At 45.2% G+C, this 27763-nt stretch overlaps 1 protein-coding gene across 1 annotated transcript in view; it reads left to right on the top strand.

Annotated features, from left to right (window-relative positions):
• The window catches only part of LOC111951808 (TATA-binding protein-associated factor 172), a 64059-nt gene extending 38475 nt beyond the window's left edge, over positions 1-25584 (top strand). The window contains exons 20-39 of the mRNA XM_023970044.2: positions 282-458; positions 2203-2443; positions 2668-2852; positions 2926-3082; positions 3340-3449; positions 5382-5583; positions 5863-6011; positions 6744-6896; positions 12382-12503; positions 19822-19989; positions 20126-20203; positions 20288-20417; positions 21094-21235; positions 21439-21569; positions 21921-22043; positions 22808-22960; positions 23226-23434; positions 23863-24022; positions 24294-24464; positions 24637-25584. Coding sequence (XP_023825812.1) covers positions 282-458; positions 2203-2443; positions 2668-2852; positions 2926-3082; positions 3340-3449; positions 5382-5583; positions 5863-6011; positions 6744-6896; positions 12382-12503; positions 19822-19989; positions 20126-20203; positions 20288-20417; positions 21094-21235; positions 21439-21569; positions 21921-22043; positions 22808-22960; positions 23226-23434; positions 23863-24022; positions 24294-24464; positions 24637-24783 — 3108 coding nt within the window. The 3' untranslated portion in view covers positions 24784-25584. The remainder of the gene's footprint in view (positions 1-281; positions 459-2202; positions 2444-2667; positions 2853-2925; positions 3083-3339; positions 3450-5381; positions 5584-5862; positions 6012-6743; positions 6897-12381; positions 12504-19821; positions 19990-20125; positions 20204-20287; positions 20418-21093; positions 21236-21438; positions 21570-21920; positions 22044-22807; positions 22961-23225; positions 23435-23862; positions 24023-24293; positions 24465-24636) is intronic.
• The last annotated feature ends 2179 nt before the right edge of the window (positions 25585-27763 follow it).

The following is a 27763-nucleotide window of genomic DNA, read 5'->3' as shown; positions in this document are numbered from 1 at the left end:
ATCTTATCTGCATGAGAAACTCAGAATTCTGTGTTATTGCGACCTCTGGTTCTCATCTATTTTGTTGAACATTGGTAATGCAATGATTGTTTTGTGAAGAGATTTGCCCTGAATCTGTCATTCCCTATCAGACTTTGGGTCATTTCCCTTAACTCCGACGGAATTCAACTATAGACCCTATTGGGGTTAATGGAGGCTGAACGCCATTGTATTGAACGATGACAAACCCAGGAATGTTACGAATCACCTTCTACATCCTCTGCTCTTCCCTCCGTACATAGGTGACCACCATCTTCGCCGAGTCCACCGTGGGTCTGGATATGAAGTCCAAACCGTTTCATCCACTGGACAGCAAGCGCCAGCAGGCCCAGTCCACGGTGGGCGAGACCAGTGTGGAGTGGCAGCAGCTGCACCTGCGCGTCCACATGTTCACCGCCTGCGCCGTGGTCAACCTGCAGGTAGGTGTGTCCACACATATGTCATCTAATACTGGACACTTGGTTTCTTTATCGACACTTTGCTTTCCCTGATATCGATACCATGTCCATTCAAATTGTTTTGTTTGAATAATTTCTACATAAAATATACACTTAAGTGTGCAAAACATTAGGAACACCTGTTCTTTCCATGACGGACTGACCAGGTGAAAGCTATGATCCCTTATGGATGTCACTTAAATCTACTTCAATCAGTGTAGATGAAGAGGAGGAGACCAGATAAAGGATTTTTAAGCCTTGAGACAATTGAGACATTGTGGATGTGTGCCATTCAGAGAGTGAATGGTCAAGACAAAATATTTTAGTGCCTTGTAAACGGGGTATGGTAGTAGGTGCCAGGTTATGTCAAGAACTGCAACGCTGCTGGGTTTTTCACGCTTAACAGTTTCCCGTGTGTATCAAGAATGGTCTACCACCCAAAGGACATCCAGCCAACTTGACATAACTGAGGGTGGCATTGGAGTCAACATGGGCCAGCACCCCTGTGGAACCCTTTCAACACCTTGTGTTGAATGCCTCGAGTCCATGCCTCGATGAATTGAGGCTGTTCTGAGGGCAAAAGGGGGGATGCGCAACTCTATATTAGGAAAGTGTTCCTAATGTTTGGTACTCAGTGTAGATTTACCGTTTTGTAAGTATTATTTTCCCTCTGCTCACGGTTCTAGCCAAAGCATTGTTTTGCATAATATTCTTAATTGAAGCCCTATTTGGCATTCCCAAGTAGGTCATTGTCTCTATTTGCTGCTGCATTTTATTCCGTATTTTTAAAAATCCATTTACACTGGACAAAAATATAAATGCAACGTGTAAGGTGTTGGCCCCATGTTTCATGAGCTGAAATAAAAAATCCCAGAAATGTTGTGCACAAATTTGTTTACATCCCTATTAGTGAGCATTTCTCCTTTGCCAAGATAATCCATCCACCTGACAGGTGTGGCATATCAGGAAGCTGATTAAACAGCATGATCATTACACAGGCCACTTTAAAATGTCCAGTTTTGTCACACTACACAATGCCACAAATGTCTCAAGTTTTGAGGGAGCGTGCAATTAGCATGCTGACTGCAGGAATGTCCACCAGCTGTTGCCAGAGAATTGCACATTCATTTCTCTACCATAAGCTGCCTCCAACGTCATTTTAGAGAATTTGGCAGTACGTCCAACCGGCCTCAACTGCAGACCACGTGCAACCACGCCAGCCCAGGACCTCCACATCCGGCTTCTTCACCTGCGGGATCGTCTGTGGGGGGTTTCTGAGGAGTATTTCTGTCTGTAATAAAGCCCTTTTGTGGGGGAAAACTAATTCTGATTGCCTTGTCCCCCCTGTGGGTGGGCCTGGCTCCCCAGTGGGTGGGCCTATGCCCTCCCAGGCTCACTGCGCCCCTGCCCAGTCATGTGAAATCCATAGATTAGGGACTAATGACTTTATTTGATTTGAACTGATTTCCTCATATCCTCTGATTTCCTCCTCGTATCTCAGTAAAATCTTTGACATTGTTGTATTTTATATTTTTGTTTCAGTATAGATGCATAGTATTGATACCAGCAATATTAGCCAGAGAAGTACATGGTATCATATGGAAACTGAAATGTACAGCGTTAAATCTGGGTTGTGTTCATTAGGCACCGAACGGACTGAAACAGACTATCTGGACTTGACCAATAACAAACGCTCATTTTTGTTTTCTCTCATCCCAACCTGCAGGCGTTACCAGACAAGCTGAACCCAGTGGTGCGTCCGCTGATGGAGGCGGCTAAGCGGGAGGAGAACACCCTGGTTCAGGGTTACGCCGCCTCCTTCATCGCCAAGCTGCTGCAGCAGTGTGCTACTAGGCAGCCATGTCCCAATTCCAAGATCGTCAAGAACCTGTGTTCGTCGATCTGCATGGACCCCCTGCTCACGCCCTCCTCGGCCTGCCCCGTGCCCCCCACTCAGACTGCCAAAGGTATGGGATGGGATGCACAACATTTTTAATCTGGGTCATGTTCATTAGGGCACACCATAGTGAAATGTAGACAAAAACTGGAGAAGATCTTGTGGTCCCTCCGTGTTTCAGCCTGATGAACATGACCCAGATTAACATTAACGAGGTTGTGGCTGCCAGAAACAGATATTACATAGAACCCTCTGACACTCACTCTGTTGACCCTTTCTCTCTCTCACCCCTAGCTGGCATGTCGGAGAAAGAATGCATGCACCACATGGTCAATAAGACCAAGGGCATCATCACCCTCTACCGCCACCAGAGGGCAGCATTTGTCATCACCAGCAAGAGGGGCCCCACCCCCAAAACCTCCAAGACCCCCACCACTGAACTGCCACCCGGCAGCACCATCACCACAGATACTGATGAGGTGGGTGACAGAGGGAGCAAACATTTACCTGTGTGTTGACTGTGTTCTTGATGACTATCGTTTATTTTTTCAGAATAAAAAGCCATTTCTCGTTCAGAGAAGAGGTGCCGAGTTCTCTCTGACGACGGTTGCCAGGCACTTTGGCCAGGAGCTGACGAGGTCACTGCCCTACCTGTGGGAGTTTGTGGTGGGACCTTTGAGGGCCGTGGTGGAGAACAACCAAGGCATCGGTATGCTACACTCTTCATTAGATCATATGGGTCATGTTCATTAGGGATCACCGTAACTGAAAGCAAACGTTTCTTATTGGACAAGTAAAGGTAGCCCTTCCCTGTTTCAGTCCCATTTGGTGCCTAATGAACATGAGCAAGATGTATTGCTATTTGCTACCCACTGTCCACTTCCAGATGGGCGTCTTCCTATACCTCTTGTGTGTGTTGTCATCAATGAAGAGATATTGATGCATTTCTGCTCTATGGTGTTGTAGATGCAAAGCTCCAGTTGGAGAGGGGGGATGCTGCAGCCCAGGATCTGGTCAACTCTCTGCAGGTGCTGGAGGTCATGGCTGGAGCCATGGCCCCCGAGCTCAAACCTCTGGTAAGACAACATGCAGGAGTCTCACCAGTAGAAACACCACCATCCTATCTACCAAACTCCAGTAAAAGATTGACTTCTCAAAGCTCAGAAATGTCTCCAATGTTTTCACACCTCAGTTGTAGTCTGTCAAGATGAGTTCACATCCCTCGCCATCTGCTGTGTAGGTCCAGGAAAGTATTCAGACCCATTGGCTTTCAACATTTTGTTAGGCCTGATTCTATAACTGATGAAATATAACAGATGACAAAGCAAAAACAGGTTTTTAGAAATGTTTGCTAATTTTTTAAATAAAAAAACAGATATGACATTTGCATAAGTATTTTTTGATTTATTTTTATTTCACCTTTATTTCACCTTTAACTGTCCTACCAGGTTGGCCAGTTGAGAACAAGTTCTCATTTACAACTGCGACCTGGCCAAGATAAAGCAAAGCTGTGCGACACAAACATCACATGGGATAAACAAACGTACAGTCAATGACACAATAGAAAAATCTATATACAGTTAGTGCAAATGTAGTAAGATTAGGGAGGTATGGCAATAAATAGGCCATAGTGGCGAAATAATTACAATTTAGCAATTAAACCCTGGAGTGATAGATGTGCAGAAGATGATGTGCAAGTAGAGATACTGGGGTGCAAAGGAGCAAAAAAATAAATAACAATATGGGGATGAGGTAGTTGTGTGGGCTATTTACAGATGGGCTGTGTACAGGTTCAATGATCGGTAAGCTGCTCTGAAAGCTGGTGCTTAAAGTTAGTGAGGGAGATATGAGTCTCCAGATTCAGTGACTTTTGCAATTCGTTCCAGTCGTTGACAGCAGAGAACTGTAAGGAAAGTTGGCCAAAGGAGGAGTTGGCTTTGGGGATGACCAGTGAAATATACCTTCTGGAGCGCGTGCTACGGGTGGGTGCCGCTATGGTGACCAGTGAGCTGAGACAAGGCGGGGCTTTACCTAGCAAAGACTTATAGATGACCTGGAGCCAGTGGGTTTGGCGACGAATATGAAGCGAGGGCCAGCCAATGAGAGCACACAGGTCGCAGTGGTGGGTAGTAAATGGGGCTTTGGTGACAAAACGGATGGCACTGTGATAGACTACATCCAATTTGCTAAGTAGAGTGTTGGAGGCTATTTTGTAAATGACATCGCCGAAGTCAAGGATCGGTAGGATAGTCATTTTTACGAGGGTATGTTTGGCAGCATGAGTAAAGGTTGCTTTGTTGCGAAATAGGAAGCCGATTCTAGATTTAATTTTGGATTGGAGATGCTTAATGTGAGTCTGGAAGGAGACTTTACAGTCTAACCAGACACCTAGGTATTTGTAGTTATCCACATATTCTAAGTCAGAACCGTCCAGAGTAGTGATGCTAGATGGGCGGGCGGGTGCGGGCAGCGATCGGTTGAAGAGCATGCATTTAGTTTCACTTGCATTTAAGAGCAGTTGGAGGCCACGGAAGGAGTGTTGTATGGCATTGAAGCTCATCTGGAGGTTTGTTAACACAGTGTCCAAAGAAGGGCCAGAAGTATACAGAATGGTGTCGTCTGCGTAGAGGTGGATCAGAGAATCACCAGCAGCAAGAGCGACATCATTGATGTATACAGAGAAGAGAGTCGGCTCGAGAATTTAACCCTGTGGCACCCCCATAGAGACTGCCAGAGGTCCGGACAACAGGCCCTCCGATTTGACATACTGAACTCTTACTGAGAAGTAGTTGGTGAACCAGGCGAGGTAGTCATTTGAGAAACCAAGGCTGTTGAGTCTGCCAATAAGAATGCGGTGATTGAGAGTCAAAAGCCTTGGCCATGTCGATGAAGACTTCTGCACAGTATTGTCTTATTGTCAGACAAACTTTGATTTTGGAGCGTAATGTCTCAGAATAGCGCATTTACTGTATTGTCTGTCTGATAAGTTCTTCCCCTCTGTGTTTCAGTTGCTGGAGCACCTGCCCCACCTGTTCACCTGTCTGCAGCACCCGTACACGGCCGTGCGTCACATGGCGGCGCGCTGCGTTGGTGTGCTCAGTAAGATCGCTACCATGGAGACCATGCACCTGTTCCTGGAACGTGTGCTGCCCTGGCTGGGGTGCATCGAGGATGGCACTAAGCAGGAGGGGGCCATCGAGGCCATGGCCTGTATCCTTCATACGTGTCAGTCAGACATGTTCCCGTGTATAGGCAACCAACCAATGGTTTTTATATAAAATAGAAAAATGACATGTCATGTAGCAGACACTTTATCCAACAGTATATTGAGTGCATGCATACATTTTTTTGTAAATGTGATCCCAGCATGAATTTAACCCAAAACCCCACAAGACCTGACATAACTGAAAGAATGGGTGTAATATTGAAACCAGGGGAGTTGGTGTCTTGTGGTTGGTTGTCCTTGACCCCTTGGCCACCGCCCCCCAGGTGTGATGGAGCAGTTGGATGTGGACATTGTGCCGTACATTGTGCTGCTGGTGGTGCCGGTGCTGGGCCGCATGAGTGACCCCAGTGACAGCGTCCGTTTCATGGCCACGCAGTGCTTCGCTACCCTCATCCGCCTGCTACCACTGGAGGTAAACACACACACCGAACAATACAGCATAGGCAGTATGTTTTAAGGAGATTTGTTTGAGCAAGTAGTTATTTGGGAGTAGTTATTTAGTCTTTTTTGGGATGCCAGGTAATTTGTAGATCTGTGATTCTGCGCAGTCCGACTGCAGTGTAGTCGATTTCAAACGCTCGCTAGTAGATCTGCGGCGTTACTTCCTACTGTGCAAATATGGTTATTTGCCTTTTGCCCAATAGAGGGCAGTATCTCACTATTTTCCTATGCTGAATATTTTATGTGATTGTCATTTGGAGGATGTGTGTGTGTGTGCTCTAATGAAGTTGGGCTTTTTTTTTTTCATGGCGACATTGACATCTGTCAGCGGTTAAGTGTTCATTGGTTCATTGGTTGACTTCAATCAGAGAGATTAAGTGGGAGTAATGAATCAGATGCACTGGAGAATCGGGACGGCTGAATGTCACCCGAATGACCTCCCAGACACAGTTGACTCCCATATAAAAAATGTTGGCACCTGGTAATGTTTGTTTGGATATCTTACACCCTTTTCACACTATCACACTATGCTGACCACAATTGTAATGCGCTCAGGTATTTAATTTTTTCATTATTTCCAGCAAGGTTCCAGCAACTATGGTGGATGTGAAACCAGGTCAGCAAAGTACAGCTGGGCTTGGTTCAGGTTAGTGGTGTGAAAAGGGTTTTGAGTCTGCCCTTTTATTATTATTTTTTAACGTAGGCGGGTATCCCGGATCCTCCCACCATGTCGGATGATCTGATTCGCCAGAAGGCCAGAGAGCGTCATTTCATGGAACAGCTGCTGGACAGCAGGAAGTTGGAGAACTACAAGATCCCCGTGCCCATCAAGGCTGAGCTCCGCAAGTATCAGCAGGTGTGTGTTTACATGGCCTTTTATTTTTTTTAACGTGTGTTTATGTGTGCATTTACATTTTGTGGGTGTTAGAATTCTACCATCAATTGGTCGGGCCAATATTAGCCATTTTCATAATCTATCGGCTAACAGCCCTTGACTATAGGTGCAGCTGAGATCTCCTTTATAGCGCGAGCGCACTGTGCCTGTTGTGTCAAGCTGCTGCAAGCTATCTTTCCTCAAGGAACCTATAGGCTGCATCTTGCTACCCACTCATGCTGCACATCATTTATCACACTTGTATAATGCAAAAATGTTGAACCCTAAATTAATTTCCTGTTCGGAAAAACAATGTCCATACAGGCTACGGCACAAAGACTGATACCGTTGGCTCGCTAGTTAGCTAGCAAGATAACATTCAGCATTCACAGAAAGCTAACTTTGCTAGCTAGCTTACAGCTAAAGTAGGGATGAAATATCAGTCATTTTTGCAGCCGACTAACAAACCCCCATTAATCGGTTAACAAACAATTAATTTCATCCAAACAGTAAAATTAGTTGAAGGAAAGTACTATGCATGGGTAGGGTGTAAAATAACATTGCTGAACTGAGCATACCACATAATACAACTCTGAAGCGCAGTGCATTTTGTTTCATGTCTGTAGGTCTTACCATTGCTGAGATATTACAATTTGTGTGTACGAATTCTGGGTCAAAAGGTCACAGGAGATAATGCACCGGTCAATGGCAGAGCCTTTTCCATAATGACACAAGTGGACTCGGATTAATAAACAAACTCAAATATCTCAAGATAGGAAAGTCCTATCAACATGACATTTTCAAGGGTTATACAATAATATGAGCATGTTAAAATGAAATAGAATTAAATATGTTTACATACCGTAAAACTTCAATTAAACACTGAGTCTCAAATAGCCACTTTATTTTTAGTAGCCGGGCAATAGCACACATTTCAGCAATATAAATGCCTGTTTTAAATAAACGCCCTGTCTAAATGAATTGTTTACGAGGTTACCGTGACTTGTTTACGAGGTTTTATGTTTGATGTGTCACATTATATAATTTTTCCAAGTCATTACTGAATTATGGCAATCAGCTGTTTTTATCGCCAGTAAGTAACTGCTAGCTATTGGATGATAGCTAACTGGCAAGCACAAAAATTCAATACAGACCACAAGAAATGGGCAGATCGCCATCTAGTGGTGAAAGTGAGATCTGCCGAAAAATGCACAGTCAGAGGATAATAATTCTGTCAAGGAAGTTTGTTTTAATTTAAAAAAGGGTGTAAATGATAACACATTAGTGCAGGAAATTAAGGAATTGATTAAAAAGCTGGACATAAACAATGAACTATGCAAATGAACAAAGCTGTGTGCATTAAGGAAATAGTCTGTCTGTTGTGTCTAGTGATTGAAGCAAATAAAAGCCTGGGCTATTAATTGAAGTTTTACGGTATGCACCTGTACTGTATACATTTTCTGTTGTACGCAATAAATCATTGACCAATTAGGCTTTTTCCACTTAAGTTATTTATTTTGGCCTACTAATGCAATTAGTCCCACACATATGCTACAGTACTAACCAGGGGTAATACTGTAGGGTTTTAGTGTGCTTCTAACAGACACTTATGTAATTTGACTCAACATTCTCTTATTTTTCTTGTGCCCACCTGCTCTAAAACCGTCTGCGGTGGCGGCTAACCTTCCTGATAGCTACTCTAGCAAAGGTGAGATTGTAAGATTGCATGAAATCTTGACAGCAGCATAGCAAAATGTTCCCAAGAATTTGACTTGTGTAGTGATATATATATATATATCATTTTTTTTTGCCGTTTCGTCAGATGTATATCTCACTCAGGCGTTTTTTTTTTTAGCTTTCTCACTTCCAGCGAAAAGTTTTTGGAAGAAGCGTAAAAGCGCTCTGGCCCCACTGATTGTGCGCTCCCCGATATCAGAGACATGCTCATGAGTGGTTTATCAGACAAAATTGACATTTACACATTATTCACAACATGTTAACGAATGTGCCAACATTTTTATGATTTAGAAAGTGCGCACCAGAGTCAAACAGCAGAATCCTCAGTCAAGATTGTCACGTGACCTAACACCCTAGCACGGGTACAAGGAATGGAAATGTGTCATTAAAAGCTTTAAAAACATGCGACAATAGCGAGCCGATCGTCTCATATTATTGAACGTGCAACTACTGTAATGAAGCAGACGAAGGAAGGCGTACAATTTGCGGGAAAACATTGATCTAAAAGATGCACCTGATGGAGTGGTTTAAGAGAAACATCTCCGTTGACTTAGAAAGAGGGGAAATGTAAATATGCAACAACTAGGATGGGTTAATATGACTAGGATTTTGCCTTTGGCTTCTGGACAACGAAAGAAGGTGGATATGAAAACCAATAGAGAAATGCTGACACGTTTTGGGTCGCTAGCTTAGCTGTTAGCTGTTGCATGCGTCTCCTTTCTCTCTCTGCTCCGCTGCTTCAGCCTGCGTCTGAGTTGCCTAGCAGCAAGTGTCCGCTCTGGCTTGTTGCCTAGCAGCAAGTCTCTGCTCCGGCTTGTTGCCTAGCAGCAAGTCTCTGCTCTGGCTTGTTGCCTAGCAGCAAGTCTCCGCTCTGGCTTGTTGCCTAGCAGTAAGTCTCCGCTCTGGCTTGTTGCCTAGCAGTAAGTCTCTGCTCTGGCTTGTTGCCTAGCAGTAAGTCTCTGCTCTGGCTTGTTGCCTAGCAGTAAGTCTCCGCTCTGGCTTGTTGCCTAGCAGTAAGTCTCCGCTCTGGCTTGCTCACAGCTCGCTCTGACTAGACTGAGCCATTAGTTGACGTTACTCAAGCTACTTTCTAACTCTAAACTCACTGTACTTTACTATTTTCGTCAAAATAAGAATTGCAGTCGGATCCAACACTTCGTTTTTGACTGACGGGTTTTGTTATATTCTGACACCAATTTAATGACACAAAATTATGCAAATGAACCTATAGGCCGATTTAAAAAAAAATATATATAAAAAAATATATATATCCTTGAGTCTATTGATGCAGCTGTGCGTCAATCTAAGTAACATTATAATAAAAATACCAATCAAAATCCATACATTTTAAGCTAGATGTATATTTGAGCTAGGGATGTTGGCCTTCAGCATGTGCGGTGGAAGGTGGCAGAGCTACAGCGGTGTTTGTCAGACATCCTGAAAATCGCTATTCTCACAAACATCTGTAGCGTCCGAACGGTTTGACTCTATGGAAAGGGAAGACTCTCACGGACATGATGGGGTTCTCTGTTTTGCTCTATGACCCCCACACGTTTCACAGGACTCGTCTGAAGGTAACCCACACAAACAAATTAAGGTCGTTTTGTGCCAACAAAAATAAGGGGTTAAATATGTCCAAAAAATACAAATTTCCTGAGCTTTCTTATATCTCCTAGGTATAGGACAGACACTTAAATCGTATTCCTTATGTGTAATTTTTTTACTGTCTTTGCCGTTTTAGGAATGTGTTATTCCATGTGTTTCTATGGGCTATAGTTGTAGGCCAAATTCAATATTTTATCACTATTTTTTTATTCCAAAAGGGGTCCTAAAATTCAAAATCAATAGCTAAATCCATGGTATGAACAACTTAAAACAATTCCATATGTTACAGATGACAAACACTCTACTGACATTTGCCAAAACAAGCTCAGTAACTCAATACATGCATTCATTGAATATGCTTTTCGCTGTATTGTAAGTAGGCCTAAACTACATCTTGATTTACCCAGTTTATCAATAGATTTACTATACAACAAAGTAAAATTGATTATTATTGTAAGGGCTATCAAAGTTAACGCGTTAATCACAGTTAACCTTTGAACTGTTAAGCACAATACGCTCTGCTGTGCGGTTGTCAGTAGTTACCACAAGCACAAAGTAATAATTATGACTAATCCACAGATGGAACAATGAGACAGATAATTCGCCGGATGTATAAATGTGAAGCATCCGCTTGGCGTTTCCACTCACTACCAAACATATGGTAGAGGAAGAGGAAGCCCACTGGCTGGCAGTTGGAGGAGATTGATTTTGGCCGACATTCAGCACATTTTCTCATCAATGAAACATTTTGATTTCAATAGTTTTCTGTTCCCAAAACTGTTTATGAACGGAGTGGACTGTTTTTTAATATTTATTTTTGTAGATTTTGTTTGTAGACTTTGCCCTTTCAAAAAATCACGTTGTTTAGAAGTGCAAAGGCGAATTGAGTTATTGCGCACTTCAGGAGGTGTTCCATAACGCAAATATGCAGATCGCGCCAATAGGATCTCGCTAGTTCGTGCTTGGCTCTGCCCACTATGACTCGTCTGTTCCAATTGGAAACGACAGGCGCTGGTATATTTTGGTTTAGTTATATTTTTTGGTGGCTATTAAATCTGATTTTAATCTTAACCACACAGCTAACCTTATGCCTAACCTTTAAATTAAGACCAAAAAGCACATTTTTGTTTTCATTCATTTTTACGGTATAGCCAATTTTGACTGGCTGTGGTAACTAGTGACAACCGTAGTGTGCTCTCGGTCTCAGACTACTCTACAGCAACTGCTTGCTGCTGTCTCTTGTGGTGCTTAAACACCCATTATGCATGCAGTTTCGAATGAAAATTTACAGAAAGTTCAACCATAAACGCATTCCAAGGGCATTTCTTTAGATAACAGCCAAAAACGTAATTTGCACAGAAGTAGCTAGCTAGTTATGCTAACGTTAACTAGCAGCTAGCTCATTAAACAAGAATGTTTACAATGCGATGAACTCTTGATTCAACTCTAATCAAGAAGCATTCAGCTGCTGTAGATTAGGGTTGGAGTGAAAATCGACAGAACGGTAGCTCTCAAGGAACAGGGTTGGAAAGTGTGTGTGTGTGTGTGTGTGTGTGTGTGTGTGTGTGTGTGTGTGTGTGTGTGTGTGTGTGTGTGTGTGTGTGTGTGTGTGTGTGATATCCACTACTCCTCAGATATGCTCCAGGACTAAAAGATGAGGGATGGCCTTGTCTCTAACTAGTTAAATAACTCTGCAAGCAATTCAGCACTTTCCACTTTATCTTCCGTCTCATCGTTTTCTGCCAGCCTCTACAAATAGGGTTTGCTTTAAATGTAGCAGGGAGGGCAGCTGCTGCTGACAAATGGCTTTTGAACAGAACACACATTTTAAAGTGGTTGAATGGATGGGCTTTGTGCCCAACATCCATCTCTCTAATGGAAAAGTGATTTGTAGATCAGTGATTCTGCCTGTGATGTAATCATACGCAAAATGTCAGCACAGTGACAATGTTTGTATGAATTCTTTCACTCGTCACTTCACACGGTGTGGCATGAAATGCAGTGCAACAGCTCATTGAGTCACATCATTGTCCCACCCTGCCATAGCTACTATGCAGAATGTGATTGATAAGGTTATTAAAATGACTAATTTGATGGACCGTTTCAATGACTTTGATCTTTCCAGGACGGAGTGAACTGGCTGTCCTTCCTGAATAAGTACAAGCTGCATGGTATCCTGTGTGACGACATGGGCCTGGGCAAGACCCTGCAGTCCATCTGCATCCTTGCTGGGGACCACTACCTCAGGTACTTAACTGCATGACCACACAAACGGGTCGTGTTCCAGGCCGACTATATTGCAGTTGCACTGCATGCATCAATCAACGGTTGCATGCCATGTCATCGACTGTGCAGTCGGGCATCAGATTGCTATATCATATGTGGTTACCAGACGTCATCAGAGCACGCAACAGAACAGTGTACTTTCTACATTTGGTTTATTTTTTATGAAATCGTTTTCAATTTTTTTTTTTTTTTAACGTTTTATTGAATTCCGTGACGCGGTTAGCCTTTACGGCTGGGACTGCGGGTTTGTGTCCCGGAATCCTCTTAAGTAGCAGTTAGCTGCTAGCCGTCATGAAAACAGAGCAGGCTAACGCTAGCAGTGTTTTTAGTTTTTTTTTCCCACGGCTGGGCACAAATGCTTTAGGTGTTTTGATTTCCACGCAATCACAAGATTGTGGAACTGTCAAATGGACTGGGATTAGTCTGCCCTATATGCACCACCACCAAGCAGCTTAAGGGAAAGAGATCCTTCGGCTATGAGAAGCGGATGACCTATTTTCTTACCGTAGCCCAGGCAAACCAAATCTGTTTCTAAATGCCTCCTATAGCAAAGCTGTCTGAGTCAGGCGGCGTTGATCTGTCCCAATCCAACGGCTAGATATTAAGCTCAACTCTGCGGCCCATTGGCGACTGGATCTCGCAAGCCGTAGGAGATCGGGGAGGCAGTCTGGCCACCCTTCATATATCCGAGAAGATCCGATTCAGCTATCAAACAGCTTTCCCCTGCTTGATACAGACCACCCAGCCCGGGAGTCAACACGGATCCTGGGAATATACCAACAGCCAGTGGCACCCTCCTACATGGCCACCACAGTTTAGCAGGTCGCTGACTTGAGACAGAAGGATCTCGGGCCAGCCGCCACCTTCCTGGGGTTTTCCGACGCCATCCACTGTTGCTGGTGAGAAGAATCAGGCTAGCCTGGCACGACGCCTCTGTGGACCGACCCAAAGACCACTGTCACACAGGAGCCCGTTTCCATGACATCAACTCCCTCCTGCCAAACAATTCTGGCCAACTACTCCATTATTGACAAAGGTTTTAACGACCTTCGCTTTAGGTGATCTGAGGGAGTACTACACAAAAAATGGTAACACCTTCGCTAGCACAGGGAAGAGAATAATTCTCTCTGGCCCCCTCCCGTGCTATCGAAGGGGTTCGGAACGTTTCAGCCGACTCGTTGCCCTCAACGAGTACCTGAAGAAACTTTGCAAGGACAGGAACGTCTCCTTTTGTGACAACTTTGATTTGCTGTGGGAGCAACGGCACTTTTTAAGAGACTGGATTTCACCCTAACTGCAAGGGTTCTAGGAATATTTCCAGGACAATGGCAAACCGTTTTAGAGACTGACGGACAGTGTCTGGTAGTGCTCCAGTCCTCCCTGTCAGAATAAGCAACGGAGGACTTGGAAACCATATCAACTCCCATGGAAATGGCACTGTGGTTATTGTAACCTAATTTATGTTCCTCTAACTCTGCCTTCTAGTGAGTTTCTACAAACTGTCATCTACCATTCTGGTAAATTGGAGACTTTCAGAAAATCTGGTTGTAACGTTAATCATTTGGTCGTTTTTCCATTGTTTACCTCGAGTGGCCCACACTCATTGAATATGGAGCTTTTAAATGTTAGCGCAATCACTAGTTAAATCACTAGTTGAATGACCTCATTACGGAGCGCCAAATGGATTGCATGTTTCTCACTGAAACATGGCTGTCTTCAGATTGTAGTTCTACTGTTATTGAAGCCCCCCCCCCCCCAGGCTCTATTAATACTCTCAGCTGTAAGGACATTTAGTTTGGTATATGCTATACTGTTTAAATGTCAGCCACCAGTGCTGGTTATTTTTTTTATTATTTCACCTTTATTTAACCAGGTAGGCTAGTTGAGAACAAGTTCTCATTTGCAACTGCGACCTGGCCAAGATAAAGCACTAAGCAGTGTGACAGACAACACAGAGTTACACATGGAGTAAACAATAAACAAGTCAATAACATGGTAGAAAAAAAGAGAATCTATATACAATGTGTGCAAAAGGCATGAGGTAGGCAATAAATCGATAATTACATTTAGCAGATTACACTGGAGTGATAAATCATCAGATGATCATGTGCAAGAAGAGATACTGGTGTGCAAAAGAGCAGAAAAGTAAATAAATAAAAGCAGTATGGGGGTGAGGTAGGTAAATTGGGTGGGTAGTTTACAGATGGACTATGTACAGCTGCAGCGATCGGTTAGCTGCTCGGATAGCAGATTTTTAAAGTTGTTGAGGGAGATAAAAGTCTCCAACTTCAGAGATTTTTGCAATTCGTTCCAGTCGCAGGCAGCAGAGAACTGGAAGGAAGGCGTCCAAATGAGGTTTTGGCTTTAGGGATGATCAGTGAGATACACCTGCTGGAGCGCGTGCTGCGGGTGGGTGTAGCCATCGTGACCAGTGAACTGAGATAAGGCGGCACTTTACCTAGCATAGCCTTGTAGATGACCTGGAGCCAGTGGGTCTGACGACGAACATGTAGCGAGGGCCAACCGACTAGGGCATACAGGTCGCAGTGGTGGTCGTATAAGGTGCTTTAGTAACAAAACGAATGGCACTGTGATAAACTGCATCCAGTTTGCTGAGTAGAGTATTGGAAGCTATTTGTTAGATGACATCGCCGAAGTCGAGGTCGGTAGGATAGTCAGTTTTACTAGGGTAAGTTTGGCGGCGTGAGTGAAGGAGGCTTTGTTGCGGAATAGAAAGCCGATTCTTGATTTGATTTTGGATTGGAGATGTTTGATATGAGTCTGGAAGGAGAGTTTGCAGTCTAGCCAGACACCTAGGTACTTATAGATGTCCACATATTCTAGCTCGGAACCGTCCAGGGTGGTGATGCTAGTCGGGCGTGCGGGTGCAGGCAGCGAACGGTTGAAAAGCATGCATTTGGTTTTACTAGCGTTTAAGAGCAGTTGGAGGCCACGGAAGGGTGTTGTATGGCATTGAAGCTCGTTTGGGGTTAGATAGCACAGTGTCCAAGGAAGGGCCGAAAGTATATAGAATGGTGTCGTCTGCGTAGAGGTGGATCAGGGAATCGCCCGCAGCAAGAGCAACATCATTGATGTATACAGAGAAAAGAGTCGGCCCGAGAATTGAACCCTGTGGTACCCCCATAGAGACTGCCAGAGGACCGACAACATGCCTCCGATTTGACACACTGAACTCTGTCTGCAGTAGTTGGTGAACCAGGCAAGGCAGTCATTAGAAAAACCGAGGCTACTGAGTCTGCCGATAAGAATATGGTGATTGACAGAGTCGAAAGCCTTGGCCAGGTCGATGAAGACGGCTGCACAGTAATGTTCTTTTATCGATGGCGGTTATGATATCGTTTTAGTACCTTGAGCGTGGCTGGAGGTGCACCCGTGACCGGCTCGGAAACCGGATTGCACAGCGGAGAAGGTACGGTGGGATTCGAGATGGTCAGTGATCTGTTTGTTGACTTGGCTTTCGAAGACCTTAGATAGGCAGGGCAGGATGGATATAGGTCTGTAACAGTTTGGGTCCAGGGTGTCTCCCCCTTTGAAGAGGGGGATGACCGCGGCAGCTTTCCAATCCTTGGGGATCTCAGATGATACGAAGGAGAGGTTGAACAGGCTGGTAATAGGGGGTGCGACAATGGCGGCGGACAGTTTCAGAAATAGGGGGTCCAGATTGTTATAACCCTGCATTGGCCATCAAAGCACTGCCCCATTTTATTTTCAGATTTTTAAAAACTATTGTCCTTGAACTATGATAAAATCATTGTTGGGCGATTTTTTAAATATTCATGTTGACAGGGATTGACGCCAAGGCAATTGAATTTATGAATCTTTTGAGCTCTATGGACTTCATCCAACATGTCACTGGACCCACCCATAACTGCCGCCATGCTCTGGACCTGGTTATTACCAAAGGGCTTTCTATTGACACATCCTCTTGTTGATGTTGCTTTGTCTGATCTCCACTGTATTTTTTTACTACCTTGTTACCCATTGTACAGGGTAGTACTGAACACCTTATTAAGAAACACTATCTCACCTCTGAAATTGCTACAGATTTTGAGTGTATGAACAACACACCATCACCTATTCTGCCTTCCTCTTGTGATGATTTAGTTAACTTTAATAGCAAACTAGGGGCAACCATTGACGCCATAGCTCCTGTAAGGTTAAAAAAAGGCCACATCCAAACAGAGCCAATTGGATGAGTCAGAAAACAAATCAATTAATAAGAAATTGCAGAAAGGCAGAGCGGAAGTGGAGAAAGTCAGTTGCTGGTCAATTATGATATTCTGAGAGGGCATCTTGGCATATATAACAAGGCAATTAGAAATGCAAGACGGGTTAATTTTTCTGACATGATCACTAATAATCAGAATCTGTAAGGGCTTTCGTAAGTAGAAGGAGAGGAGGACCAAAGCGCAGCGTGGTACGTTTCCATATTTATTGGAACACTTTTTTCAATACGAACAAAAAACAATAAACAGACGAAAACCTACGAAGCTACAGTCCTGAACCTGAGAAAATAAAACACATGAATGCAGGAACAATCACCCACAAACAAACAGTGAAAACAGGCTACCTTAATATGGTTCCCAATCAGAGACAAAGACAAACACCTGCCTCTGATTGAGAACCATATTAGGCCAAACAACAAACCCAACATAGAAACACAAAACATAGAATGCCCACCCAGCTCACGTCCTGACCAACTAAACAAAGACTAAACAAAGGAAATAAGGTCAGGTACGTGACAGAATCATTCGAGTGTTCTTCTCTGCCATTGATGGCCTGATAAATCCTACCCCCGCAAGTCTGAACTTTCCTCCACATATTAAATGTGATGCGTTTCAAAGATAAGATCACAATCATTAGGCTGGGTATCAGTCAAGCAAGACCTGATGCGAGATTTGATATACAGTGCATTCCGAAAGTATTCAGATCCTTGACCTCTTTTACATTTTGTTAGGTTACAGCCTTATTCTAAAATTGATACGTTTTTTGGTCTCAATCTGCACACAATACCCCATAATGACAAAACAAAAACAGTTTTTATACATTTTTGCAAATTTATGAAAGATAAACTGAAATATCACATTTACATAAGTATTCAGACCCTTTACTCAGTACTTTGTTGAAGCACCTTTGGCAGCGATGACCACCTCGAGTCTTTGGTTATGGCTCTACAAGCTTGCCACCTGTATTTGGGGAGTTTCTCCCATTTTTCTCTGCAGATCCTCTCAAGCTCTGTCAGGTTGGATGGGGAGCGTTGTTGCACAGCTATTTTCCGGTCCCTCCAGAGATGTTCGATCGGGTTCTGGCTGGGCCACTCAAGGACATTCCGAGACTTGTCCCGAACTACACCTGCAATTGTCTTAGCTGTGTGCTTAGGGTTGTTGTCCTGTTGGAAGGTGAACCAGTCTGAGTGCTCTGGAGTAGGTTTTCATCAAGGATTTCTCTGTACTTTGCTCTGTTCATCTTTCCCTCGATCCTGACTAGTCTCCCAGTCCCTGCCGCTGAAAAACATCCCCACAGCATGATGCTGCCACCACCATGCTTCACCGTAGGGATGGTGCCAGGTTTCCTTCAGACGTGACGCTTGGCATTCAGGCCAAAGAGTTCAGTCTTGGTTTCATCAGACCAGAGAATCTTGTATCTCATGGTCTGAGAGACTGTGCCTTTTGGCAAACTCCAAGCGGGCTGTCATGTGCCTTTTACTGAGGAGTGGCTTCCATCTCTACCATAAAAGCCTGATTTGGTGGAGTGCTACAGAGAGGTTTCTCCTCCTGGAATGTTCTCCCATTTCCACAGAGGAACTCTGGAGCTCTGTCAGTGACCATCGGGTTCTTGGTCACTTCCCTGACCCTTCTCCCCCGAATGCCCCGGTTCTTCTCCCCCGATTGCTCAGTTTGGCCGGGTGGCCAGCTCTAGGAAGAGTCTTGGTGGTTCAAAACTTCTTCCATTTAAGAATGATGGAGGCTACTGTGTTCTTGGGAACCTTCAGTGCTGCAGAAAGTTTTTTCGTACCCTTCCCCAGATCTGTGCCTCGACACAATCCTGTCTCGGACCTCTACGGACAATTCCTTTGACCTCATGGTTTGGTTTTTGCTCTGACATGCATTATTAACTGTGGGACCTTATATAGACAGGTTTGTGCCTTTCCAAATCATGTCCAATCAATTGAATTTACCACAGGTGGACTCCAATCAAGTTGTAGAAACATCTCAAGGATGATGAATAGAAATAAGATGCACCTGAGCTTAATTTCAAGTCTCATAGCAAAGGGTCTGAATACTTATGTAAATAAGGTATTCGTTTTATACATTTGCAAACATTTCTTAACCTGTTTTTGTTTATTTTTATAAGACTAACGTAACAAAATGTGAAAGTCAGGGGTTCTGAATACTTTCCGAATGCACTGTATGTTACCCCTTGGCAAGCACAGCATTGATTTCCACTGCTACTCAGACGATACAAAACTTTACGTTTCTGTGTCACCAGAGGATTTTTAGCTCCACAGAAATTAGACTATTGGTGATTTTAAATACTTGGATGGCTCACAACTTCCTCCAGCTAAATCCGGACAAGACCGAGGCACATATTGTTGGAGCCACAGCATAGAGAGAGAATCTGACTGCACATTTTAATTCACAGGCAGTGAAGGTAAAAAACCTAAGTGTAACTTTAGATTTTGAACTCCGATCACACACGTGTGTGTGTGTGTGTGCGTGCGTGCGTGCGTGCGTGCGTGCGTGCGTGCGTGCGTGCGTGCGTCCGTCCGTCCGTCCGTCCGTCCAAAATAGATTTTTACCACCTGCGGAACATTGCCACGGTGCGGTTGTTTCTCTCTCAGGCTGATACAGAGACTCATCCATGCTTTTACAAGCAGGCTTGACTACTGTAATGCTCTCCTGTCTGGTCAACCCAACAAAGCCACTGGTCAAGGGCAAAACATACAGAATGCTGCAGCACGGGTGCTGGCTGCCTGTGAGTTTTAGAACAAATTAAGATTCTTCTATCTGTTTTTGTGTGTAGTAAATAGTTGTTTTTCTTAATTGTTTTTCTGTGAAACACATCGTTGCATCCATGCCTGAAATGTGCTATATAAATAAAGCTTGATTGGATTGAATACCTATCCAGGCGTTGTGAAATCTGGCAGACAACTGCAATGTATTCGTCCTGGAACGTGTCCACTGTTTGACTTTAAACTATACACCGTCAGCACATTGGAGGCGCCTCTGTTGTTAAGAGTTCTATTAATTGTGTGCAGGGCGCAGGAGTATGCCAAGACCAAGGCAGCAGACTGCACCCCCCTGCCCTCTCTGGTGGTGTGCCCCCCCACCCTGACGGGTCACTGGGTGGACGAGGTGGGCAAGTTCTGCACCGACGAGTACCTGAACCCCCTGCACTACACAGGACCCCCCACCGAGCGAGCACGGTAAGACCCCTAGACCGACCCTCACCCACCCAAACATACACACGATTCCACCACAGAGATTGCATAGGAGAACACGGCATCATCATTTGTTTAAATTATTACGAGGTTAAAATAATTGTTTTTTTTTCTATTGCAGGTTACAGCATCAAGTGAAAAAGCACAACCTAGTAGTAGCCTCCTACGATGTTGTACGAAACGACATTGACTTTTTTAGGTTATTTATTTATTTATTTTTAAAAAATATCTGGAATGGTGGCTGTCATTTTTATAAATAATATATACAATTTTTAATTTTCAGGAATATAAAATTCAATTACTGTATCCTCGACGAGGGCCATGTGATCAAGAACGGGAAGACCAAGCTCTCTAAGGCCATTAAGCAGTTGGCGGCCAACTTCCGAGTCATCCTATCAGGAACGCCCATCCAGGTGGGCGCATAAACTTCAGCCAATTATTATATATATTTTTGAATTTAACCTTTATTTAAGTAGGCAAGTACGCTGGGCCAATTGTGCTCCACTGTATGGGACTCCCAATCATGGCCGAATGTGATACAGTCTGGATTCGAACCAGGGACTGTAGTGACGCCTCTTGCACTGAGATGCAGTGCCTTAGACCGCTGCGCCACTCGGGAGCTTTTAAAAATAAAAAAAAGTCAGTAAAGAATAAGCAAAGGCGTCTGCAGTGGAAATGAATCTGTTGCAGTGTGTTTGTTTTGGTTTTTAGCACCTTTTGTTTTTACTAGACTATGATCCTCTTGAGCTTGTTAATGTTCTGTGCTCACTGCATCAGATCAATGTTGCCTAATCATTTCTCTATACTTGCCTAATGATTCCTTCCTCCACTCTGTGGGGCGGTTGGCCGTATTGTCTTTATATTGATGGGTCTATTAGTGGATTAAATGAGGACATTATGCCAAGCCTATGTGACATTAATGGTGATGTACGTTAGATTCAGTGAATGCCTATTGGCCAGTCTGCCGCTGTAGCCTTTATAGAGAAGTTCAGTCCAAGCAGTCGGACTACTTCCAAGTCTCAGCGTTTATTTCATTCTAATACAACTCTCTCACTTTTGGACTCTTTCTCTCCCTCTACCGCCTCTCAGAATAATGTTCTGGAGCTGTGGTCGCTCTTTGACTTCCTCATGCCCGGCTTCCTGGGCACAGAGCGGCAGTTTGCTGCCCGCTATGGAAAGCCCATCCTGGCCAGCCGTGACGCCAAGAGCTCGTCACGCGAGCAAGAGGCCGGTAAAGATCCGTTTTTTTCTCTATTCTGATGTTGGTGTAATCACCAGTTGTGAATGCCTAACAATGAGCGCACGGAAGCTGGGTCTCGTTCATTTGGCACCGTGGTTGTGACAATATTGCGACACTTGATTTCCCCAAGAATCTGACACCGACGGTGGTGTGTTTTTGTTTCTTGTGGTGACTGTTCCGCTCCTCCACTCTAGGGGTGCTGGCCATGGAGGCGCTGCATCGCCAGGTGCTGCCCTTCCTCTTGAGGAGAATGAAGAAGGACGTGCTGCAGGACCTGCCCCCCAAGATCATCCAGGACTACTACTGCAACCTCAGCCCTCTACAGGTACACTATGAAACCTCTGAAACACTGTTATAACGTCATATAGACGGCCTCTTCATATGAAGAGAACAGCAGTAGCTGATGACCTACCCTGTGTTTTATTACGATTTCTAGTCCCCATATAAAGTAAATCTGAGGCTTCTGCAACAAATGTTAATGGTACAATCCATTAAATTAAAGCCTGATCTGTGTGGGATTTTGAGATTGACTACATTGCAGACAGACTGTGCAGAATCACTGATCTACAGTTCATCCCAAATAACTACTCATTATATGATTTAAGATGAGCAATTCTACGCCTCACCTTGCTCAAAGTGATCCCCTCAAACACGCCGTCTCGCTCTCTGTCTGCAGGTTCAGCTGTATGAGGACTTTGCCAAGTCCCGGGCCAAGGTCAGTGTGGAGGACACCATCTCTACAGCCTCCATCCACGAAGAGGAGAAGCCCAAGCTGAAGGCCACGGGCCACGTGTTCCAGGTACACACACACACACACACAGGTCAATGTATGTGACTGCCTTCTTTTTAGTTTGTGGATTGTGCCTGGGGCATTTTTTGCCACTTGTGACCTGCATTGAAAATGGTAGAAGGTGGCAGGTAGCCTAGCGTTTAGAGTGTTGGGTCAGTAACCGACAGGTTGATAGTTCGAATTCCAGAGCCGACAAGGTGAAAAACCTGTCTGTGCACTTGAGCAAGGAACTTAACCGTCATTTCTCCAGGGCCGCCGTTGATAATGGCAGACTCCGGCCGTGAGCCCACTCTCCGYGGGTGTCTCTGGGGGGGGGGGGGGGGGGATATGCAAAACATTATTACATTTTTTCGCCCCATTTTTCTCCATAATTGTCTCATCGCTGCAACTCCTCAACGGGCTCGGGAGAGGCATGCGTCCTCCGAAACATGACCCGCCTAACCCGGACGGCGCTGGGCTGATTGTGCGCTGCCCTATGACACACAATTTAGTTTTTTGCCCTAGCACTACACAGCTGATTCAAATAATCAAAGCTTGATGATGAGTTGGTTTATTGGAATCAGCTGTGTAGTGCTAGGGCAAAAATCAGGCCCCAGGACCGAGTTTGGGAAACCCTGCCTTAGACTGCTGCGCCACGCGGCGCACATTTCCATTTCACACATGCGTATAATAGGACACAATAGAATCACCCACCAAATTGTTATTATATCTTTTAAATGTGTGTGTATACACCATACTTGGTATTTGTTATTTTCATCCTCTTCCCTCTCCAGGCTCTGCAGTACTTGCGGAAGCTGTGTAACCACCCAGGCCTGGTACTGCTGCCACAGCACCCGGAGTACAAGCGCATCACAGACCAGCTGGCAGCACAACACTCCAGCCTCCGAGACATCCAGCACTCGCCCAAACTCTCAGCTCTCAAACAGGTACCCCTACCTCTAGGTGCCACTCATTCCCCATTCCTTACGCTGACCCCAATCTCAGCCACGCACCACCCCTATTCCCCTATCTGCCTTCACATACCATCCTATTCCTGTCCCCCAATACTTCTCTGCTCCAGAAGTGGCAGTTATTGGGATAGTAGTGGAATGAGGTGCAGATACTTCCTACTCAACCCCTACAGATAAAAACACCCCAGCGAGTAAGTTGTTATACTGAGCTGCTCCCCCCCCCCCATCCATCCCATTCCAGTTGTTGTTGGACTGTGGTCTGGGCAGCAGCGGCTCAGCAGAGGGCACAGAGGCGGTGGTGGCCCCGCACAGAGTGCTGATCTTCTGTCAGCTGAAGAGCATGCTGGACATCGTGGAGCACGACCTGCTCAAGCCCCAGCTGCCCGCCGTCACCTACCTGCGACTGGACGGCAGCGTCCCAACTGGCCTGCGCCACGCCATCGTCTCCAGGTGAGAAGGGAGGAGCATGGAGGGAGTCTATGGGTCCTGTGTGTGACAATACAAATGCATGGCGTTGGTGTCAAACAAGCCTGTAACACTATCATCAGTAGTGCTGCCAGCAGTCCGTGTTTATTATGATTTATTTTTGAAGGAGATCGGGAGCTCCGATCTCCTTCCATGTTATTTGTTTTTAGGACGGGACCCTTTAGAAGTAGTTTGAGGGACCGTTATTGGGCTCAGACAGTAGGCTGAGCTGAGGCTGGAACCCACGGCGCCAGGGGGGGTATGTGTAGTCGGGAGCTTTTAGACTGCTACACCAGACTAAGGCACAGTCCTGCCGCCTTTGCTGACGTGTCACTCACAAACCTCATCTGAATTGAGTGGCACTGTCCTTCTCTCGCTGTCTCTCTACGGTGCTCTGTCACGCTCGCTCTCAGGTTCAACAACGACCCCTCCATAGACGTGCTGCTGCTCACCACCCACGTGGGCGGTCTGGGTCTGAACCTGACCGGCGCTGACACGGTGGTGTTTGTGGAACACGACTGGAACCCGATGAGAGACCTACAGGCCATGGACCGCGCACACAGGATAGGACAGGTAAACTACTGCCTCTGCATGGACCGCGCACAATGTCAAATAAAATATCCAGGCCAGCACAGTGTGGTTTGGTTCGGCCTTACGGTGTGAATCAGGCAAAAAGCATGTTTGAGTGGATCAATTTTGAGTAAGCCGAGGCTTCAGAATCACTCGTCTTGATTCTGTGCAGTCCAACTGCAACGTAGTTCGTCTCAGACATGCGCACAGGCTTGGCCGGTTGGCAGTCCCAACGTAGTGACACATTGCTGTAACGGTGTGTCTCCTCTTGCAGAAACGCGTGGTCAACGTGTATCGTCTGATCACGCGTGGCACCCTGGAGGAGAAGATCATGGGCCTGCAGAAGTTCAAGATGAGCATCGCCAACACTGTCATCAGCCAGGAGAACGCCAGTCTGCAGAGTATGGGCACCGACCAGCTCCTCAACCTCTTCACCTTGGACAAGGTCAGTAGCGCTCGCTTGGGTACAAACACACACACTTATACACGTGCATCGTTTCTCCCCCCTCCCCCCCTCTGTCTTCTTAGTCATTCTACTCTTTCACACACATCTATTTAACCAGTGTCGCCTGTCCTGTGTGTGTTTCGATCTCTCTATCCTGTCTCTCTCTGTCTAGGATGGGAAGGACGATAAGGGCGAGTCGTCGTCCTCTGGAGGGAAAGCCTCCATTAAGAACGTGCTGGACGGCCTGGGGGACCTGTGGGACCAGCAGCAGTACGAAACCGAATACAACCTGGACAGCTTCATGCACTCGCTCCACTAGCCTCCTAGCCTCTCTTACCCAGCCAGGGTTCAGTGCTATCTGCCAGTCTGATTCTGGTTATCCCCATGGCTCCCTCAGTATTCTCCCACCCCAAAGCCCACTTAACTAGACAGCCTTCCCACCTTTAGTCCTGTGTACCCTCTTGTCCCAGGGGAACAGAGGAGCAAGGTCATCTAGTCTCTCCTTGAGACTGCGTGTACAGTGGAGCAGCAAGATGGGACTGCTCCAGAGACCACTCCAGCCCTGTGGTGGTCCCGCCTTCTAAACTGAAGTCTTAAAACACTCCCACACCCACTTTTAGAGGACTACCAGTGTTCTATTGACTGTATAGGCAAAAACAAGATGTTTGACTGGAAGAAAGAAGAGGGGGAGCCGTCTTATAGGAACACATGTGCGCACACACCAGAGTGCTGGCTCTTTATAGCTGGTTACTGGATTGCACTGTGACTACTGGCTAGAAGGGGTGTTTTGGGTTTTTTATACCACCCCCAGGTGGCGCTAGTCTCCCCACACATATCCCGTGTAAGCACATTCACTTGACCTTTCTCGCCCACATAGAACTCTGTATGGATCAGACGGCTGGCCAGGCACAGGATTGGAAAGAGCCGTGGCCGGTGCTGCTCGTCCCCGACCTTGTGAAATGTCACTCTAAATGGTGCAGCCTCACAGGGACTTACACCGCGGGGCCAACCTGAAACAAGGGGACTTGTCCGAGTTTGAAGAAAATGCAGACCTGTAAATATTTCTGTAATTGTTGCTGCTTGTTTAAACTGATAGTTCTAATAAATTCTAGAGGTTTCAGCAGGCGTCCTGTTCTGTGCGTACAGTACTGTCCCCAATAGACTGCATTCCTATGTTGAACACGGCCAGTAGAGGGTGTCCTTGCATTTAGGAATGATGGCACTGAGATTAGCTCTGAGTGAAACGTTGATCGGGACCATTTGAGGTTGAAAAGCAAGAGAAAGTAAAGATGAACAAACCAGGTCAGTAATACTGGAGCTTTAGTCTGAGGTGATGGGCAAACTAGTGTTATTGCCTACTGACTACCAAACCTTTCTGACACGTTGCTGCTGCACATCTGGTACTTTGTGAATCCAGATTCCATTTACTCTCAACAAGGCACCGTAGGTCATAATCTGCATCATAACCTTAGAGACTTTACTAGAGGCTGTAACGATCAGTGTCCGACGGATGACGGTAATGTGTGAGTCATCGGAAGCCCCGCTTATACATGGCGCTCATGTCTTTTGTCCTGATATTGTTCACATTCTGATTGTGCCCTCATTTTAGCCGTTGCATCAACACATTGTATTAAAATGTCATGTGTGCATCCCAGATTTCCTGGTGCCTCCCTGTATGTCAATTATTTATTTACATTGATGTAGTAAGTCAATGGTGCCATTTGTCAATGATCCGATAACGATGGATCGTTCCTACAACGGCTGAAGATGCAACAGGCGTTGGCCAAAACGCTACGCAGAGAACATTCGCAAGTGCGTCAGAGCTTGCGTTGTTACTGACAGGATCGAAAGCTGTCAGATCAGCTTTCCTCATTCAAATCGTACCTTTTAACTTTACAATTAACTGCCAATACTGTTGACGGATCAGCTCCTAGAGAGATCTCTCATCACCTTTTGGCTGAAAATATTAAGTCCGCTTATTCTAATACTTACTCGGTGCACTAACACATGAAACGAATTTAGCAAATGAATTGAAATGTATCGGCCTATGTAGCGTACAGTACTCGTTAATGCAGTCGGTTTTCGTTTCAAGCGTCTTCAGCCCTTGTTTAACAATTGCAAGGACATTGGCAACTTCGTTCTGCAGTCATCGGTGGTCAGATCCGTCTACACTTGTAAGATATCCAGACAATGCACCCCCGACTACCTCCGGAGGTGGTCAGGAAGATCAGATCACAATGTCTTTTAATTGTCTACACCTGTAGAAAGAAAATGTGGGCACAATCAGAATGTGGACAAAGGACACATGTGGCACCAGGTATAATCAGTTGCTGCATCAGCCCCTTACCTGCAAGGGAATAATGCTGGACTTCTCAATTATGTTCTGTTGAAGCAGGTTGGGTGTGGTACCTTTCCTCAGATACCTACTATCTGTAATATGATGGGTTCTGCTGCACGGAGGGACAGTTATAGATTATGGATCACTGAACATGCACAAACAGCATGGAAAAGGGAGCGCTTTGGAAGAAGAGTTGTCAAGGACAATGGCGCAAGTTGGTCAACCCTTTTGAAGACTTGTGATTTGACATGTCACATTAGTAGATGCTTGTGGCAAAAGCACAACTACGGTTTAACTTGCGTACACCTTCTAAATGCTGCTAAACCCCTAATGACCTAAATGTAATCCCTCTCCTTGAGCATTACACAGGTGCTGGGGACAAAAGGGCACTAAAATGTGTAGTTTTGACAACACAACGCCACAGATGTCTCAAGTTGAGGCATTAGGCATTATGATTACAGGAATGTCCACCAGAGCTGTTGCCTGAGAATTTAATGTTTATTTCTCTACCATAAGCCAACCAGCCTCACACGTGCAGACCACGTGTAACCATGCCAGCCCAGGACCTCCACATCCGGCTTCTTCATCTGCGGAATCATTTGAGACCAGCCACCCGGACAGCTGATGAAACTTAGGAGTATTTGTCTGTAATAAAGCCCTTTTGTGGGGAAAAACTCATTCTGATTGGCTGGGCCCATGCCTACCCATGGCTGCACCCCTGCCCAGTCATGTGAAACCCATAGATTAGGGCCTAATGGATTTCCTTATATGAACTGTAACTCAAAATCTTCAAAAATTGTTGCATGTTGCGTTTCTTTTTGTTCAGTATAGTTCTCTTGATACGTTTATTTTCTCGCTTCACATCGTTCCATTCCAGTCACACACAGTCAAGCACAAATGCAAAAGATGAGAGAAAGCGGTGGAAAAGGAGGCCATGCAAAAGACGACAATGTTTCACAGC

Source organism: Salvelinus sp. IW2-2015, linkage group LG25, assembly GCF_002910315.2.
Source record: "Salvelinus sp. IW2-2015 linkage group LG25, ASM291031v2, whole genome shotgun sequence".
NCBI lineage: Eukaryota > Metazoa > Chordata > Actinopteri > Salmoniformes > Salmonidae > Salvelinus > Salvelinus sp. IW2-2015.
This window is presented reverse-complemented; position numbering and strand designations above follow the sequence as displayed.